Source organism: Lutjanus erythropterus, chromosome 6, assembly GCF_056507025.1.
Source record: "Lutjanus erythropterus isolate fLutEry1 chromosome 6, fLutEry1.hap2, whole genome shotgun sequence".
Taxonomy (NCBI): domain Eukaryota; kingdom Metazoa; phylum Chordata; class Actinopteri; order Lutjaniformes; family Lutjanidae; genus Lutjanus; species Lutjanus erythropterus.
The window spans coordinates 31861670-31882723 of NC_139322.1; the positions used below are offsets into that span (position 1 = coordinate 31861670).

General features: G+C 39.3%; 1 protein-coding gene across 1 annotated transcript; it reads left to right on the top strand.

The window, feature by feature from the left end:
• The first annotated feature begins 3086 nt into the window (after positions 1–3086).
• On the top strand, positions 3087–19537 carry fam131c (family with sequence similarity 131 member C). Its single transcript, XM_084720048.1, has 6 exons — positions 3087–3351; positions 6330–6394; positions 9488–9572; positions 16969–17205; positions 17474–17563; positions 19129–19537. The coding sequence occupies exons 1-6, from the start codon at positions 3321–3323 to the stop codon at positions 19398–19400; spliced, it is 780 nt and encodes a 259-aa protein (XP_084576174.1). The 5' UTR covers positions 3087–3320; the 3' UTR covers positions 19401–19537.
• The last annotated feature ends 1517 nt before the right edge of the window (positions 19538–21054 follow it).

Consider the following 21054-nt stretch of genomic DNA (forward strand, 5'->3'; position numbering starts at 1 on the left):
TGTGACACTGCTTTCCAAGATATCCTGCCTAAGATGTGTGACAGTATAACTGTTGCACCTTTGCCTTTTTACCACAAGAGGTCAGACTGCTCCTAACCAGCATTCTCCTCTCCTCCGTCCTGATGAGGAGTGCTTCTCAATATCAGGGGACTAGAAGAGTCTTTGAAAAGGATCCAGAGATCATTAAGAATTTTCCAGCATGACATCAATTCAATGATGGGGGGGTGGGGGTGGGGGGGGGGGGATTCTGGAGTCACTTGATGGTTTTCCAAGGTCAAGATTTCCCAAAGTTCTTGAAGTGGGTTCCTGTTTTTTGTATGTTGTCCAGGGTTCCTTTATTGTGGACATTCTTGAAGTTGCTCGAGGGGTGCTTGTTTTAGTGTTCCTTAATGAAGTCTGGGTCCTTTTTAAAAAGGTTTTTCTACGTGTTATCAATGGCTCCCTGGGGTCCATCAATGATTAGGAATATTCCAGCTGGATTTCACAGTGCCTTGCAGGGGTAACAAGGTTCATTGAGCTTCTTACAGGATTTTATTGTTTGAACATTTTCCAGCATTCCCTAGGGGCATTCCAGGGGTACTAACAGAGGCTCCAAGGTCACTTGATGCTTTTCCAGGGTCAAGACTTCCCACAGTTCTTGAATTGGGTTCCTGTTCATATGTCTGGTTTCCGATGTATCTTCAGTGGGGCTCCAGTGCCCTGTTTCTTGAAGTTACTCAAGGGGTGCTTCAGTGTGTTTTAGTGTTCCTTGATGAAGTTTTAGTCTTTTTTAAAAGGTTTTTTCGGAGTGCTCCCTGGAGTCCATCGATCGTTAGGAATATCCCAGTGGGATAGGTGGAAAGCTTTCTTGGGGTTTTTGTGTGTGATTGAACATTTTCCAGTATTCCCAAAGGGCATTCCAGTGGTCATAAGAGAGGTTCCAGGGTCATTTGATAGTTAAGACATCCCAAGGTTCTTGGAGTAGGTTCCTGTTTTTGTCCATTGTCCAAGGTTCCTTTATGGGGGGCTCAGTTCTTCACTTTGTTTTAGTGTTCCTTGACAAAGTGTTCCTTGACAAAGTTTGGGTCTTTTTTCAGGCTGTTTTCAAGGGGTCCCAGAGGTTCATGGATTTCTTGAGGGAATTCTGTAATTTTCTGATGAGGTTTTAGGGGTTCATTCAGCTGCTGATAAGACCCGCAAGGAACCACGCCCAGAATCCCATGGACTCTCAGAATCCTCTAAAATCAGCTTGAAACACAATTAATGACCCCTGGAAAGGTATTCCAGCTGATGTAAGCTCGGGCATATCAGCCAACAGAAATTCCCATGCAGGTGGACTTGACAAAATCTTAAAATATGGTGGAAATATGTATGGTCTGTAGTGTTATTCTTGAGTTCTTAAAGTCAAAATGTGTGGAGCTTAGGGCTCACTGTGCTTTTAGCACTTATTTTTGTTTTGTTCATTTTTGAACCTCTTGTTCTTGACTGCCCTACCCCTGGAGGACTTTCCTGTGGCGTTAGTATAGACAAGTACTTGAATTAAAAGTAATCACCAGGGTGAATAAAAGATAAAATTAACCTTAATCAACCCACGACACAGCTCCTTCCTACTGAGCAGAGACTTCTTTGAATGTTAATGTCAGTGACAATTATCATGTTTCTTTGCTTCCTTCCTATGGACAATTAGTTGAGAGAAAAGCTTTAAAAATCATGGCATGGTTGCCACGGCAACAGGCTTTTCCCCACAAGGGGAGGCAAGGGCACTGTTCAAGCAGGTGGTGTCAACAAAGTCCTGGTTACATTCGCACCAGAAAGACAAACAGGGACAACAAGGAACGTTGTGTCAGATTGTTCCATTACAGGTGCATGTGTGTGTGTGTGTGTGTGTGTGTGTGTGTGTGTGTGACAGAGCTATCACAGTCATAAAAAAGGTGTGCATTTGTATGTTATCAAGTCCATAGGCCCATGTTAGTCAGTGAAAATCAGGGAAATTCAAGAATCCACAGGACCATCATATAAATCATAATACACACCAAAATCTGTTTGATGAACACCACAAATATCAAAAACAACACTTGTCAGATTTTACTTGTTTATCTCATCTACATGCTACAGTGAATGAGAAGAACCTTTCTTTTGAAACCTGAAAATAAAACACTCTGCTGCTCCTCTACTTTCACTTTTTACTTTTAAAGTAATCCCAATGGTGCGTGATCGTGCAAGATTGGCTGGGTATCACACTTAAAATGTGTTTGCTGCCACATAGGCTACCAAAAATAAATTCCAAAAAATTCCAGGTCAGATTTTATTCTGTCTGTGTGAAGGGAATTTAGAGAGAAGGAGAGATTTTTATCTGGATAATTGTATTTTTGATGTAGTATTTTGTCATTTCCATGGGGGCCTCCAAAATCAACAAAATATGTACTAGTTTTAAAAATGATGAATTCACAATAATCCAGTGCCTGTATGCCCTTGTGAATGTTTTCTTTTCTTTTCAACTGGCTGCCTTTTCACTATCCATTATGAGTAACTATGCACTTTTTGTAGGCTACTTTTTTCTTTCTTTTTTTTTTTTACAGTTATGGTTACAGACTTTGTCTCCGCCACCCTACACTCATATTTTGAGCGTAATCCATCAGCCAAAAAAGAGATTAAATGCACAATAAAACAATAAAAAAACAAAGATGAATTTGGTAGTAGAATTATTATTATTATTATTTTAAAATTTTCTGTAGATATCATGATAGTATCATTATTGTGCATTGTGTGCCACACTAATTGTGTAGTGAAAATATGATATGTTGACAGCCCTGTATTGAACATGGAGATTATTGTTGACTATAAAGCAAGGTAATGAAATGTTTATATATATTAACACAGAATACAGATATTCAGGATATAAACCTAGCTCTGTCATCAAATCCTCCATTCACAGTGAGAATCTTCCATATAGGCTATAGTGGTCTGGAGAAGAAGAACAGAGTGGGAGGAGATGAGAAGAAATAGAGGGGAGGGGATTTAAAATCGTCAGCAAACAGGCAGTCATGTTTTCTCCCCGATTCTCTCTCTCTTTCTCTCTGCCCCCCTCCCCATACTTTGTCTGTGTCTCTCTCTCACCTCTCTCTCTTCCTATACAGAGAAGTCAGCCAATGCATCAGCTGGCATCTGCTCTCTTACTTTCCCCCTGCCTCAGTTCCTCACTTCTCTCTGCTCCTCTCATACGTCTGCCTTTTTTCCTTCCCTACCTTCCTTGCTCCCTTCTTTCTTTCCCCCTCTCACCTGCTCCTCATCCTCCAGCCACCATGGTGAACAGATAACCGCCCGGCCGTCCTCCTGAGACCATGGGTGCCTGCCTCTGCAAAGGTCACAAAGGTCAGTGCAAAGTCCACCTGTTTGTCTGTGCGTCTGTTTGATGGTTGGATCGACCTGTAGCCAGCAAACATTAAAGGAGCAGAACTGTTTCAGAAAGTTACATCATGCTTTCGAGGGATAGCTGTGTGTGTGAGGGAATCCAGTTTAGACATCCCTGAGGATTCGAGAGAATGATGGGGTGTAAAACCACCTGAATCACATGTATTATATGAATGCATCACAGGAGTGATTAGCATGAAAATAGACAAATTCTGCCATGAAAGCGTCCACCGGAAAACTTATTTTCATCTGCCCTTTCACAGCTATTCTTGATCTGTGTGAATCCGTGGGGATTGCTTTAGAAAGGAGACTGGGGGGCTGGAGGTTGATGAGAAGGATTGTGAGGATCAGCGGAGGACAACTATGGCTTTAGGATATGACAGCTCCATCCAGAGCTCATATCCAACTTGTCGTGACTTGGAGATGTGACCGGGGTTGCAATTTTCTCCCTCAAATTTGCTCTGTGCCACAGCTTTAGGTGGAAATAAGGTAGTGTTTGTCTGGATAAAGTGATGATGACTTGGTTTGCAGCGGGGCCTCTTAGGAAGAAGATACTGAAGAATAGAAGACTGAGTATCAAACTTGAAATGTGTTTGTAGAACTGAGTGTCTAAACTTGTCATGTACCAACAAAAAAATCCAGGTCAGATTGCTACTCTTTCATGTGACATATCAAAAACATGTTTGATCTGGATACAAAAGTATATATTGAATTAGCACTGAGAAATTTCAAACATTTAAGCCATACTAAGCCCCAGATAAAGTAGGTACATAAACAGCTAGCTAGTACATAACATAAAGATAGCTGTTTGATGACACTGTTTTTGAGGGAAAGATTTCACATGACACATGTAAATTAATATGCCAAACTCAAATGTAATTTTGATATAGTAGGTTGTGTACATGTCGTGAACTTGAAGCTTACAGATAAATTCCAGTTCAGGATGTCATGAACACCACATGGGGGGACGGGCTTAAAGACTCTTCTCATAAACACAGTAAACACAACCCCATTTGAACCCATCATTAAAAAACATTATTTTGATCTCTGTACCAAAAACATACCATTTTGACAACAGTATGTTAAGCCCTACAGCAGATATGTAGCTAGTTATAGTAGCAAGGCTACATAGTAACTAGCTAGCTAGCATGTAGCATAAATATAATCAATTTCTTTGTTGTTTTTTGAGATATTATTTTTGAGGGTCACATTTTATATTCTTCCATGTGAGGTATTAAAAAAATATAATTTTGATCTCTGTGCCAAAAGAACATATCATTTTGGCAACAGTATGTTAAGCTCTACAGCAGATAGGTTGCTAGTTACATTAGCAAGGCTAGAAAGTGGAAGCTCGCTAGCTAGTAAAGATCAAAGTCAAAATCTTGGTATTTTTCACAAAATGTTTAATGAGATATTATTTTTGAGGTAAACATTTTATATTCTTCCATGTGAGGTATTAAAACACATCATTTTGATCTCAGTATCAAAAGTATATCATTTGGGCAATGGTATGCTAACCCCTACAGCAGAGAGCTTGGTAGTTAAAGTAGCAAACAAACTAGCTTGGGCAATCTACTGTAGCTAGCTAGCCAGTTAACAAGCTAGTTTTGATTGGCCCTTGTCAAACTACTGCAGGTCAGGTGCTACTACAGCCAACAGGGAAACCAGAAACCAAAGCTTAAAGATGTTACAAGCAAAGTGGCAGAATAGAAATGTTTATTTTTTCATATCAGAATTTTAGACTGCCTCCCAGCATTGGTAACATATCCCACACTGTACTACAGAAACCCTTGGGTTGTATGAATCTGGTCACCGTAGTAGCAAGTAGACAATATTTTGTACTATAGTTCACAAGTTCTAATTAGTGCTGCCAAATCAAATCTAATAAAAGGGGGAAAAAAGTGGATTTCGTGGTGTACCAGCTTTCTGTGATACCTCCAATCTACTTGTTATTTTGTCAGTACATGGCGTCTGTGACATCACATCACATTGCCTCCAGCCTGTATCTGTGATGCAGTCTGACAGTGTTTTGTGAGACAAAGTCTGCTATTGTTCAGTTGTTAACAAGGTGGAGGATGGTATTGAGTGCAGCGTTTCAAGCTGGGAAGAAAGAGGGAAGGCAGATGTGAGGCAAACAGATAAGAAAACAGTGGGAGTGTGAACGTGTGTGTGTGTGTGTGTGTGTGTGTGTGTGTGTGTGTGTGTGTGTGTGTGTGTGTGTGTGTGTGTGTGTGTTAGTGATAGAGAGAAACAGAGTGAGTCAGGGTGGGATTTAACCCTACAAGGACGCTGGGTTGGTTCAGGAATCATGATGGGTTTCTTGACCTGTTAATAGCATCTGATGAGGCCAGAGACCAGCTCTGTACACCAGAGTGTGTGTGTGTGTGTGTGTGTGTGTGTGTGTGTGTGTGTGTGTGTGTGTGTGTGATGGTGAGTGTGGCTTAAGTAAATGGAAGGGTATCACTCGCCTCCTGTTGCTGTAGCGTTTCTATAGCGACAGCCAATTGTCTTGAAGACACCTCCCAGGGGAAACCCCAAGTGTGTGTTTGTATTCCTGTGTGTATATTAGTGTGTGTAAATGTGTGTGTATGTCTGCTGACCTTTCAAATAATGTTAATCGTCCATCGCTCAGAACTGCACTTCATTTCCTCTTGTCATTCATGTGAATCTCATCACCATCAATTATAAAGTAAATATGCAGAGAGGCTCAGTGGTTAAATGACTGTATGAGGATTCTCTCTGTCTCTCATCCATTATATATGAGCCTTGTTTGACCTCTGGCCAGGAAGGACAACTGAGGTTTGGCTTTATAGGACCATGACCCCTGCCTAGAAACATTATATACACACGTTGACACAAACAAAAGAACCCCCCCCCCCCCCACACACACACACAGGATGACTCTAACACAGGTGCTCATGTGTGTGACTCCCCCTCAGAGCTCCACCATCCCATGACAGTACTGCAGGACCAGACTGAGGAGAGTCAGCCATCCTCTGTCAAGGTGAGTATAAGTCCTCACTTTTGTCTTGAAGGTTTTTGGCCTTTTCTTTTTTAATTGTCTTTTTACTGGATTAGAGATCCACATACAGCGGCATTACTAGACAACAAATGGGTAAATTAATAATGAATCATAAAAATACATTTATTTTCAGGGTGAAATGCTGAGGATAGAGGTAGAATGGGGGTAGAATATATTTTTGAGGACTTACAATATGGAAGCTTTATATAAAATTCATGTGTTGTTACTCTGCTGTATTGTGATTGGTAGGCTTATTTATCTTTAAATACAGATTTTAAAAAGGAATATAAGAAATTGTCTGATACTTTCATGTTAGTAATTAAAGTAAATATGAGAGATGTAAATTAAGCTGACGTGTGTGTGTGTGTGTGTATTTGTGTGCATACGTATACATGCGTGAGTGTGCACATACTTTATGCCAACCCGTAAGTCCCACTTTTGCCACCCCAGTCACAAAAGTCTGGAAACGCCCCTGTTCATATATCCATCAAACATTTTCTTGTGTCTTAAACGTTTTTTAAAACATTAAAGTTGTTTTGAAGAATTCACTGAAAGAACAAAATAGAATTTACCATAAAATGACAAATTTTAAGATGCTTTATCACCACAACTGTACAGCTACATATCCAAACTCCCTTTTTTAGACTTTACTATGTACATACAATTTTTCACTTAAAAATACTATAAATAAATAAATTATTTAAAGATAAAGGGCATATTGAAGAATAATTCTTAAATCTCTCTCCTTTTTAACCCATGTACCTGCATCTATCCTGCACCATACCTCATACAGTTGATTCTAAAATTTGTCAGTTTCTAAATATGTTATCAACATAGCAATAAAACAAAAATTTCAGTGTGTCTAACTCTCATAGGTCAGGTTGATTGAATGTAACGTGTTGGATTTTATAGTGTTTTCACTGGAACAAAAAATAGTCGCTATAAAAGCCGTTCATGCTGTGCTCTGTGGATTATCCAGAGTTCTTCTTTAAATTACGTTCTTTTCATCTAAATTATAGCGTAGGGGATGAAATCTGGGAAAATAAAACACAAACTGTCAGCAGTCTTAATACCATTAGAGATAAGTAGGCCTATAAAAATGTGTTTTTCTGTGATTTGGGTGGACTGACCTTTTAAGTGTTTGTCAGCACAGTGCTGCTAATTGAGTAAGAGCTAAACAGGCATAATGTTTAATGGAGGGTTTTAATAGACCACATTACTATCTCACTTCAGAATGATCCAGAGCAAGGCTTAGATTTAGCTTGTAATTCAGCTAATTATCTGCCTATGATATGTTTATTGCACTGTGAGATAATTGTGGCTGTATGCATGAAGATCAGCTCCATTTTATGGTTAATATCTCTTTCACACATTACATGTTCGAGTCTGCTCTACAGCCAGGCTTCATCACATTCTCCATGCAGGCGTCTGGAGTGACACTTCCTGCTTCTAACTAAGATTATTAATAGAGGCTTTCTCTATATTTGTGTATTTTACGTATCAACATGAATGTCACCAGTATACTTTACAAATTCTCAAACATCTCTCTCTCTCTCTCTCTCTCTCTCCCTCTCTCTCTCTCTCCATATATTTATATATACATATATATAGCTTTAGCTATGTTTTAAAGCATTACAAATGAAAAAACAAAATCTTAGTCTGCCAAACAATGTAAAAACATTAATTAGTAAATTAATTGGTAACACTGGTTAACATTAATTAGTAAAAGAGAAGTTACTCAGATGGAAGGACCCAGGAATTCAGACAGTATCTTTGGTTGTGCAACAGTTCTTTACAGTAAGTGGAGTTAGGGTGAACTAACTTAAATACAAAACATTTATTGTTAAATGAGTTATTTAACATGTTGATGTCTAGCTAACTGTAGTGTTGTTAGCTAGCTGGACAGCTGTGAGCAAAAGCAACATGGAGGTTTTACTGCTACTGAAAAATTGGGACATTTCAGTAAGATGTGTTTGGATATGTACCATGCTCATTTTCACCCCTATTTTATGAGCAGTGGCTGAATTACATTCACACCCAGTCATTTTATAAGCACTTTTATACATGCATACTTTTTCAATCATTACAAATAAAATTAATGTTAATTGCCAAACAAAGTCTTGCTATCATTGAATGATACATTTTCAGATTTAATGATATTAAATAATGATTGTAAAACATTTAGTAAAGAGTAGTTTATTTTGTTTTGGAAAAAGAGCAGTTTCTCAGACTACAAAGGACCAATGAATTCAAAAGATCGCCTTGGTTTTTACATTGACCACACATTTGGCAGTGAAGCAGCAGTCTGGTGATGTGAAAAACAGAAACAGCATTAATTTGCCCAAGGGAACGCTCGGTTTTCCCACTTTGCTCATTTTATACAGATTTTTATGTAGAACTTTATTATCTGTAAAACTCACTTTGGACTGGTTTCCATCAGTTTGAATTGGAACCATGCCCAATGCTCTAAGCATGCAGCAACTTACTTGTAATCCTGTTTAGCTTGCAACATATTCGAAAGATGGAGAACACTGAGCCAAGAGAAATCCATCTAAAGTGCAGTTCTCTTTTTCATACTGATTGCAGCTACTTTGGTGTAAATAGGTTTGAGTTTAAAATACTCTCTTTGATCGTAGCTCATTCAGTCTGCGTGTGCATGCTGCAGCATTTCCATAAATACCGGCTGTTATTGTCATTATCACCATTTTTCCTTGGGAGGAAAAAAGCAGGAAATGTGTGGATTGAGTCATCACAGACTAGATGTGATTGCCAGAGGAAGAAGTGTGCTAATGTGCTTGTGTGTGTATCTGTTGTTTTTGAGTGGAAACCTCATGCTCTGGTGTTTTGAAGGGCTAAAAATGGCACACAAAGTATTACCTGCTCCTCTGTGAGATGAAAAAAATCTCTTTTTTCGGCTGATGAAGCCAATTCAAAACACACAGGAAATCCCATAACTGTGCTGACAAGCTAAAATGAAGCTATTTTCTTAGTTCCCACTGGAAACACAATATTTTCACCTCACGTCAGTGATAAAGATGTGACATTCTCCCTCTTCTTGTGCACCATATTATGCAGGATGGCCAGAATCCTTCCAATGGCAGCGTCACAGATAAAACCAGCGGCTATAGCATCGGCGAGCTGGCTACCTCTTCTTTGATGGGTGAGACGGACACACACAAACACAAGCAGGTCTAGTTCATGTTGTTTCATTATGAATCAAGCATAGCCGGGAAATTGCATTAGTAACCATGGGAGGTTAGTAATGTAATTTCCCTCCTCCTTCGTGCTCTTTTTCTCTCACACATGCTGTCGCAGCAATGCACCCAGCCAGACATGAGTACACACTCAGACAAGCAGACACACATTTGATTTTATCCTCTACTTTTGAGTCTAGCTTCCTCTCCTCTTTATGTCGGTGTCTCTTTCTCTTTTTCATCGCCTTTCCCCGATCCTGCGTCTGGCTGCCTCATCTCAACTGCTTCCCTCCTTCTGCGGGATGTTAATTATCTGACTTAATGTGTTATGCCTTGCTGAACTTTCCCCAGTGAAAGCCCCTAATGACCCTGACAGTATAATTATGAATATGTTAGACAAATACAGACATTCAGGCAGACAGCTGAGAGGCTGACACCTGCTTTGGGGGTGACAGAATCAGCCCTTTAAAAAAAAAAAGGCTTTTTAGCATTTACAGTCATCACTTAAACTGGAAAAGTAAGTTCAGCTGACAACCAATCACTCACAAATATTATTGTATGAATATAATCAAAAGAATATGATTATAGCTGCTTTTATTCTTCTTGCATGATGCTGTTTGATGGATCTGTGAGGCTGATGTGATTTTATTAACAGTAGCTGGCTAAAGGCCAGCGGCTAGCAGCACCTAGAAACTGAAATGTTCATTAGGTACCACAGATGTAATAGTGTTAGACCAAACAAACGAGTTCATGACAGTTTTGTTAAAATTACAACCTTGTAGTGGGAATAAAGTTCATATAAAAGAATGAAATTCACAGAGACTTTTTCTTAGGTTTTCATGTCATTCTCTGGCTTCCTCATGGATTCAAATTAGAACAGTCAAATTTTTTTATTCTAAGTATGTATGTTTTAGCATCAAACAGATATTTTTCCTATCATTTCTAAAAAACTTTTCCCCACATGATGTGACATATGAATGATGATGCTGACAGATATAAACACCCTAGGTTGAGAGAGAGGAGGGCATCAGCCAATGTCATCGTTTCTTGCTAATGGCTGAGTGGAAGTTTCCATTTGAAAAACTCAGAAAAGAACACAGATGGAGTTGTACGTTAAGAATCCGCTAGGGAGGATGAATTTGCTCAAAAGGTCAGAGGCTCACCAAAACTATTAGCATTCATGCTCCGGGGACCACATATATCAGCAGTAAATATAATGGCAATCTGCTGAGCAGCTGTTGAACAATAACTTTTTCATTTTGCTATTGTGTTTAACCATGTTAGCGGTGTGGCTCCAGGGATGGCAATGCTGGTCTGTCAGCCCAACACTTTTTCATACACAATTTCATGGATCCCAGAGGATGGAGCCTGATGAGCTGGTGCTCCGCTAACTTTTCCTTCAGCACCAGCAGCAGGTTGACATTTGTAGCGTTGAGTAAAGTGTCTAAACAGCTGTAGGATAATTGCTACGAAATGTGATACAGATATTCATTTCCGCACCAGGATGAATTCTAACAGGTCATAATTTCAATTTGTCCAGCCTTTGATTTATGACCAAATACCTGCAGAACTAATGACATCCCCGCCATCTTCCTTGTTAGGAAAATTACCAAAATGTTGTTAATGTGCCATCCTCCCTCTCCATCCCAGAGAGTGCGGGAGCAAAGTGGTTGTTCAGTTGAATATGTTAGTTTTATTGATAAATCCATGTTTCTGTCTGTGGTGCTGAAGGAGCACACAGATTTGTAATTGGGCCATTTTTGTCTCAGTCCTGCCCTTTTGTCTGTTTCATCTTTGATCTAACAAACTGGCTTTTTGTTTCCTGTTCATTAGCAAATGTTAGCTAAGTCGATGAACATGATAAACAATATAGCTTACCCACTTAAAGGGACAGTTCATGCTATTCATCCATCCAGATATTTTTGGTGTGAGTTAAAATACTGTGACAGATTAACAAGAAAAATCCATATTCAAAATCAGGGTGTTGCCTCCCCACCTGACAAATCTGCATGGCTCTGGACTCTTCTGTAGACACCCGTCTTTAATATTGTCTAAAGGTCATTTAAATCAGGGTTTCTAAAACTTTTTTTCCTGGGGACCCACTTTTTAAAAAGTTTCTACATAAATCAACATTCCTGACCATTTTTAATGCCATTTCTGCATCACCGTATGTTATCTTTATGCTTTACTGCAAACTTATGCATACGTTAAAACTTTAGAAATTAGAAATAAATTCATATAGGTTGAGTGAACAGGCAGTCTCACTGTTTTATTTCTTCTTATCGGGAATGACATATTATAAGTGCATTTAGATGGAATTAATTATTTTTTCCCTCAGTAAAATAATAGACCTGTTTTAAATGCTTTATAAGAGGTGTACTGCAGATATAAATCTTAAATTTGAAGAATGTCCATCATAGTCTTTTATCTATTTGTGGACCCAAATAAAATCTCCTTTGACCCACCAGATCCAGTCTTTGGAAATGACTGATCTAAAGGCTGCATCATATGCCTGACACCCTGATAATCGTCATCCGTAAAAATTCCACGTTCAGATCCTAATTGTTAATTAATTATTAATTGTTTCACCACAGTCACCACTGCAGCTGATTTCCTTTGGGGTTTTCTTATTGTTTCTCTCCGCTGCTTGAAATCGACACCGGTTGCTTACCAAATTACAACACTTATAAATTTTACCTCCTTTAGGATGTGATTAAATGTTATTTTTCTAGAATGAATCCCACATTGGCTTTTAAATAACAAAAGCTCTGACTGCAGCTCCTATGGGTTTTAACGCCCCTTGTTTGTTCATCTGTCTGTTCATCTGCTCTGTTTTCTCACAACAATCAGCAGGGAGTCATGCTTCACATAATGCAATAAATGTCTATTTTTATGAAGTGACTTCTTCCTGGTTGCTTTATTAAAGTTGTAACTCTGTTTACTGTAGCAACATGACAAACAAGTCTGAAATCCAATTATTTCTCACAGCAATCAAGTAAACTCAGGTGAGGCATTGACAGGCTTGTTGACTCAGAAATGTTGGCCATGGCTGCATATTAGTTCAGTTTACATGTCAGAATGTTGGTGACCCAGTGAGGACTACTACTTTCTTGAAAATACTTTTCACTGAACCTACTTTAAGACTGATATAATGAATATATTTATATTGAAATGGATCATGTCCCTAATATGTGAGCTGTTGCTCGTCAAATTCAGCTAACGGTGAAATATGATCTGACTCTTTGGTCTCACTGCTCTCATCAGCCTCATTTGCAGACACAGAAGCTAAAGAGTTTTCATTTCCCTCTGGAGTTCATGGAGAATATTAACCAGGTGGCCAGAAACACGACGCTGACTGAATGCTGATGATGCTCTGTATCTGCTGGATGTGTTAATAGGCGGCTGTTATCACAAGTCTAACTGTTAACAAGTTTGCCTTATCAGCTTCATACGGTGATAACCAGGGGTGAAAGTAGATTAAAGTTTTTGCTGGTACTATTATTACAACCTTCATAGTTTCATGCGGTTCTCATACGGCCCCCAGCTTCATGCATCCTTGAACACATGCATTCATTTTTTTTAAATGCCTGTACGGCGCAGAAAGAATATTATATATTGTAAACTTATTTAAATGGTGTAAGTTTTACAGAATAATTTGTGAATGCTGGCAAAAGTTTGAAAATCATAACAATTTGTTTTGTTTGAAATTGGCCAAAAAATCACAACTAAATTAATTAAAAATAGTACCATTTACAAGTCTCACAAGTCTCTCATATGGGTCACATAAATAGGGAGAAGAGATGATCATAAAATGTAAAATGTCTCAAAATGTCTCTTAGACTTATCTTCCATTTTAATGTACACATACAGTATAAGTATTTTCTCCATCAAAGTAAAACACTGGTGTTGGTATGTTCATGAGGAAATTTAAAGTGCAGGAACAATAATTCCCTTCCAGACTCTGGAAAGTGTGTTTGCGAAGCAAAGATGCTCACCCACACCATTATTATGCTAGATTTACAGTATCAAAGTTGCATGTTGCATTACACAAACCCATTACGACATATTTTGTATCTCCTCTTGCAAGAAACAGCTGCCTGCAAAATCCCCACAGCATTGAATATCAGGCAGTCAGCTGCAACAGAAGTGGAAATTAGATTTAATTTAGAAGCTCAACTCATAAGAAATCTAACTGTTGTTTATGTTGTCTTGGAAATGTGATTGTGATGGTTGTTGTATGCAAGCAAGAATTTTGGTCAGAAAATTAAGATATAACCACTGTCCACTGACCACCATCAGTGTCTAGTCAATATTGCGACAAAGCATCTTTGCTAGTTATAGATGAAAAACAATGCATTTTTAAGTTTTGAAAGATTGTGTCCCTACCCTCTAAAATGGCTCACAGTGGTTTGGTCCACTACATACCTATCACCATGGGTCTCTTTAAAATTTAATATGTGAATTAAACAACTATAGTGACAAATCTAGTGAGATATTCAGATCATCAGAGGGAAAGAGAAAAACGCACACATCTATTATTTTGTCATTTATTCCCATGTATGCTGTAATCTTAGTCAGCATGCCTTTGGAAGCAGAGCAGGCTCTCACCGTCCCCCCTCACACTGTGCGCCACAGGTAGGAGACCGACAGCTGTTACTATGGTTATAAAGACATTGTGTGTCTCTAAAACTGTGTAGCAACAGCAACGGAAGAAGAGACAGATAACAATGATGAGAAGTTTCATTTGGTTCACTTACCATGAACAAAACTTTCATGAGCATGCACATCCCCCCACTGTAGCTTCAGCCTGGACGTATTTATTGTCCCCACTGACAGACCCACCCCTGGGTTTTGGCAGGCAGCTGCTGTCCCCTCTTCCAGGTACGAAGGAATCCTTTAGTGATATGGATTACCGTACCATACCGGCCTACTTTCACCCTTGGTGATAACATGTCAGTGTTGTATTTAGAACTTGAGTCCTAGGTGGACCAGAAATCATTTAATGCAGGTTTAATCTATATGCTACAGCCTACAGACATTTTTTTTCAGTTTTTCTATAAAAAAAATCCAACATAATAGCACCATCAGGCCTGCAAAGAAAACGGTGTTTTTCAGCCTCCTCAGGAGCTGGCAGCGTCTTTCATCCTCCAGGATACTATGTCAACCTAATATGATTTGGTCCTTTTCACTTTGCAGTGTGGACAGACAGCCCAAAATATCCAATTTGAAAAACAAATGGGATTTTCCTGCTGTTTGCACATAGCTTAAATAGATGCAAACATAGCTCCCTCCCCGTCGACAGTCAGCCTCCTAACAGTGTCGTCGCAGTGTGAACGGGGTGAGACAGCAGTGGGTGTTAGTGCACAACAAACAAGAGTCTCTAGGTGTTGAGCTCAAATGAAAATAACATGTCGTGATGTTTTTCTGGATTTTCAATTAGTGCAGGCTGCCAACTCTCCTGGCTCCCTTCTCTTATTTCAGTGTATCCATTTCTCCACTTCTGCTGCTTGTTTTTCTCATCAAAGCTTGTTACCCTGTTCTCCACCCTTCCTCATCTTGATGTTGTTCTGCCCCCTTTTTTTACCTCTTGCTTTAACCTTTCCTCCTTGTTCTGTTTCTCGTTCCTTTTTGTCTTTTCAACCTTTCCCTTTTATGTCCTTTCACATCTCTTTAATTTACTGTCCTGCAATATGACCTTGGTTGCTGTCACTTTCACTTCAGTTTTTCCCTGGACCTCTCTACCCTTGTCTCCTGTGATTAAAATAAATGAAGGCTTCTTTGTAGTTTTGCCCAGTGATTGTACTGGTAATGAATAACATATTATTGTAGAGATACAGAGACACAGCACCTCCATTAGATACTACTTGACAAGAGTCCATTTGGCACAAGCAACAAATGTGAGGCTTGGATTTGAGTCAAACTGAAGCCACAACTAGAAAATTGCATTTCCTGTAGAAAATGCAGTGTGAATGCTGACAGCTTTGTTTATTTATCTATTTATTTGAAATAGTGACAGTGCATATTGATGAACATTTACATGTAAATACGCAAGATTATAGCCAGAGGCTGAAATGCAGAAATGTGAAACAAATTGCTTAACAGATCGAAGCTCAAATCCATTAACTGCAGTGATGAAAAATCTGAAACTGGCTTAATTGATTCCTTCTGCCCTTTTTTGCTTTGTGGTCCAGTAGCAGCTGAAGAAGCCTGGTACCCAGACGAACCTTGGTCAACTTCCTTCATTTATTAAATAGGCAATCATGCAATACACTATCCAGTCATACTAGTGTCCACAGCATTATTCAAATATCAAAAGTGACTTGAGGCATAATTTTTATTACCATTTAGCCAAAATTGTAACCAAAGTGCTTTTGCTGCCTGAACCTAACCAAAATCATGATATTTCTTTACCTTAATCAAAGTGCTTTTGTCTGGATACAAACGCTGGACGCTGGTGTAACAGGACTGCATTTCATACGACCGCCATCCACCCCAACCACCTCCATTCGACTCCAGAGTGTTACAAAAATGAATTGTTTTATTCACTCAAAGAAATGTCTCAAAACATCATCCAGGCAGGAATTAAGTTGTCACCACAACATAATTATGAAAACAATTTTGTAATATACAAATGTAATTTCTAGGAGACAGAGCAGCTGATGTTATTTCCTCAGGAATAATTGTGACTTTTCCCCCAAAAGACTTTAAGACATGCTTTAATCACGTCTCTAGATAAACCAATATAAGAAGAAAGTTGTTTCGTGTTGTGTTTTTAATCAATAAGCAGACATTTCAATATTTGTAAATTGTAAAAAAGTAATCATTTCTTGTTTTTCATCAAGCTGTAACATGATCTTTCATTAGATTTTCTGTTCTGTTCATAAGAACACTGCCATAGAAGTGATGCCAGTAATAAACATGAAAATGTACAATTTTCTTCAAAATCACCCTGGGTGCTGCAATACTCTCATTTTCAATCTTCTGCAATTTGTTTTCAATGGAGCTCTAAATCAGAAAGCAGCAGCAGAAATGCCTCTTTCACGCTAATCAGGAGTAAATGCTCACCTTCAAAGTCCGAATGTAGAATTTCTTCTAAAGTATAACAATCTCATTTCACCTTTCCCTTTATGTGTCTTCTGTTTTCATTTCATGTCCCTGTCCCTAACTGTGGCATTTATTTGCCTTCCTCTTCCTTTCTATCACCTACTTTACAGCATTTATCTTGGCCTGTCATTGTATCTTTTCCTCAAATGATCTCCTTCTGTCCTCTGCTACCACATTTACCCCGTCTTTTCAGCCTCGCCACCTTTCATCTAATCCACTTTATCAAGATGTATCTCTCCTTCTCCTGCCCTGATTTAGGTCTGGTGGCCACGATAAAGGAGCATATCACCCAGCCGACGGCGATGGCCCAGGGGCGGGTCGCTCACCTGATTGAGTGGAAGGGTTGGGGCGGAGGCAGCGAGGCCAGGGGAGGCTGGAGCGGGGCCTGGGGTAAAGGAGGCGGAGGCTGGGGGGGCATGGGGGCCGAGCTGCAGGAAGATGAACAGTTCTACTCCCAAATGACGGACGAGATCAAGGAAGCTCGCTTCGCTGCAGGTGAGACAGGAGGATGAATTCAATTCAAGAGAGATGGAGAGCGGAGATGAAATGATGCTCAGATCCCTCTGGGCATTGTTTTTGTTCGACCGGCTTGTTGTACAAAAAATCAATAGCCTTTAGGACATCCCATGACAGTCACTCAAATCAAGTTCACTTATTCGATTTCCCTTTGTTTGTGACAGTGGTGGACTGGGTGAAAAACAGCAGGGGATCGATTTCTGTGAAAAGAAACATAAAATGATTTTGTGTGCTTTTTGTTTCACAGGTGTGGCAGAGCAGTTTGCCCTGGCTGAGGCAGCCATGAATGTGTGGTCCATGAACGACAGCTTAGAGCAGCCGTCCACCAGCTTGCAAGGTTTGATCACATAAAAGGATCACATGTCTAAAATTTGTCTTTTATTGTGCTGCAAACTTTGCAGATCAGTTGTGTCTGAATACAAGTGAACCAAAAGACAACAAGGCTGTGAGGCATTTCTGCTGGAAGAGTCTCGGTCTTGATTTGGCTTATTTTAATCTGAAAGTCTTTATTTAATTAATTTGATTTATTTAATTTAATTTAATATAAAAAATGTAAGTCTCCATCAAAAGTAATGCAGGGTACACTGTAAGGTTTGTACAAAATTAAAATGTCTTTATTTTACATGGCAAAAAGAGCTAAAATGACCAACACAGGTTCTCATCAGGGTCAGTTACGATGAATTTGCACACCTATGCTGTGTTACACTAATCCAAGGGAAGGGAAGGCAAAAAAGGACAGAAGACGAGCCACCGTCACAATTTATAGGAAAAGACCCCGAGCCATAGACACAGTCTTTGATATTTTAGTTGATGAAATGTTAACACTTTTTGAAATTTGGTGCAAAACATACTGCAATAGATTTTTGAATTTTGTGCCCAACTCAAAGTTTTACAAACTTTCTAATGACCTTTAGTTGAGATAATTTACTATTCTTACTTAGATAAATTTATAGTAAAAGTTAAAGTTAGAGAAACTGTTTTTCAAAATTGGGTCACAGTTAACTGTGAACCTGATTTGTTACTATTTTGTTGCCTTAAAAAATGGTTTACACTATATATTTTTTAAATACAACATTTTGGGGTTTCTAAAATTCAAATATTCAAATTTATCTAAAGAAGAAAAATAAATTACCTCAACAACAGATCAGTAGTTGGTAAAACTTTTTCAAAAATAAAGGATTTGACTTGATCAAAGCTGATGCACTATGTATGTAGTATGTTGGCTTGAAATTTTGAGCTGTCGTGACTTTTTTATAGACCTACAACAATGAAACATGAAAAACATTTAAAAAAAATATAATGTTATTCATTTTCATATCATTTTTTGCCAAAGTCACAGGGAGCCACTGGAGAGGAACTAAAGAGCCGCATGTGGCTCTGGAGCCTCAGGTTGCAAACCCCTGCACTAATCATTCATTAGGGACATTACGCAGCATTTGTGCAATGACACCAAAAATAAAATGTCTTATTTTAATGTGCCCTGGTATCTTGTAATGGACAACAGAACATCAAATGGAAGAGCCTGACTCAAAATAAAAAACAAGAAGTCCCAAACATTATGGTTGTCTTAAAGATCCAGTGTGTAAAATAATGTCTTTGCACTTTTTCCCTTGATGAATTTGCATGTATTGTCATAGAGAAATAGCTTTCAGATGTGGTTTACAGTCATGTAAAGCTACGTGCCAGGCAGCAGATGGTTCAAACTATAGCACCTTTTTTTTATCCAGTTCAACCACTGAGTGCATCTGCAGTGTTTCTATAACAAACCAGTGAAGAGCCACAGCTTCTACCAGCTCTACAACCTGAGAGAACTCAGCTGTCACTGATTGTCTTTGTGTCATTTCAATTGTATTTGCAGCGTTTTCAGCCATTTCAACTGATCCTGTCATTATCCCTCCTCAGCTGCACAAAGCCACTTCTTGTCTCAATTCCTGCTGGACGGTGGGAGCGTCAGCGTCCCGCAGCACCTGTACAGCATCCACGCCCAGGCTTACGGCGACAGCAGGGTGGCCCAGCTGGTCCCTCAGCCGACGGTAGACTCCGTTTCCCAGACGTCCACCGCTCAGCAGGACAGAGATCAGCCCTTCGAGGACAGGAGCGCTGCGACTGCAGAGGCTGCTGTCAGACACGTAGACAGCAGCTCGCTATCAGAGGATGACGTTTTTTATAACTAGGCTTAACAGGAGAACAAGCCAGCAATCCTGATGGCAATCTGTAAAATGAGCCTCCCTGAGAGGACTTGAGCCTCAACCACCAGCAATGACTGATAAAAAAAAAAATACAGGCAGACATCTGTGAGACATCTCAAGAGACAATTCCTCAAATGGCTCCTCTGAAAAGGTTTAAGGTCTGATCTTCAGATACACATTGTATTTCTCCCAGGTTGAGGCATCTACTTTTGTGAATGTACATAGTTCCCATGTTACATTTATTTTTTTTATTCACTGTACATTAAACTCTTTGATATTGATGTAGAACCGAACTGTGAAGAGTCAAATGATGCTAGTGTAAATATCTTGTTATAAAACATCCGTTTTAATATACTGTATGTGCTGAATAAGTTTGTCCAGTTCTGTTTTTGATCCTGCTTTCTTTCACACTGATGAACTGAGCGCATGAATTTGGTTATGTGAAGACAGCCTGAGTAGAGGAAACGTCTTGAGAGAAATTGAAAATGTGTCCTCTTTGAGATTTATCATCTGAATCTAGAGAAAAGAAGAGGTCTGTTGTGAAGAACCAATTATCTGTCTGAGTCTCATCTATGATTAGCTTTTATTCACACTTTTCTGCCTGAGAGCGACGGGTGCAGGGGAGCCTAGAGAAACAGACAGAAAGAAGGGTGGAACCTGTCGCTGTGCGTGTGTTGTGTATTTCACATGTATGTCAGCTGTGTGTTTGAGAGTGAGAGATGGTTGGAGAATGGAGGTGTTGTCATGGTGTTTTTTTTAACAAGCTGCGCTGTGCCTGTTTCCCCTTTTGTTACCTCAGCGTAACTCTGGTATTCAATCAATGTGAAAAAGAAAACAGAACAAAAGACTGTGCACAGCGAGTTTGTTCACATCTATCATGAAACAAAACCCTTGAGCAGAACAGTCAGCTGATTCGAGGTGTAGAGATTGACAGCAGCTGTAGCAGCTTTGCTCTGCGAAGAAAATGTGACTGAGTGGACAAGTGACACATGACAGTGTCAAACTGGACACTTACACTCTGAAAAGCTGCAAGTTATTATAGTGTTGTGTCTTCTTGGTCTAAAAGCTTTCGATGCCAGAAATACAGTAGGTGTATAAAGGCAGAATGATTGATTTCTAAAAATCAATACAGTCTGAGGACAACAGGAAATCAGCAGCTAATCAGGGACTGGAGCTGCACTTCAGCAGTGAGACAGGATTAGAGTCCTACAGTGTCCTGGTGCGTCTTGATTCTAACAGACATGACTGATGCTGCATCTGTGACGTGGCTTTATTTCATCCTCCACACAACATCATAATCCACCGTGAGAGTTTCAGTAGTGGAGGGTTTCGCCTGCCTGATTTTGCTGACTTGCTCAGATTTTGTTTCATTTGTTTCTATTTTTGTGCCTTCACCACGGTTAAGTAGGCTATGTAGTAAAATGGTTTCTTTCTTTCGTCTGTTTTTATGATCAGGAGTCTACATAGAGAGTTTAATTGTGAAAATTGACCAGATGCTCTATTCTGTTCCTGTCTGACTTCCTGCTGTGGGCGGAGCCTCTTCTGGGACGCTCCTGAAACATGTTGCGGCGCTCCTGGTGGAATAACACACATTTTCCAGAATGGCTGAATCAACACAAAATCTTTTTTTTTTTTTTTT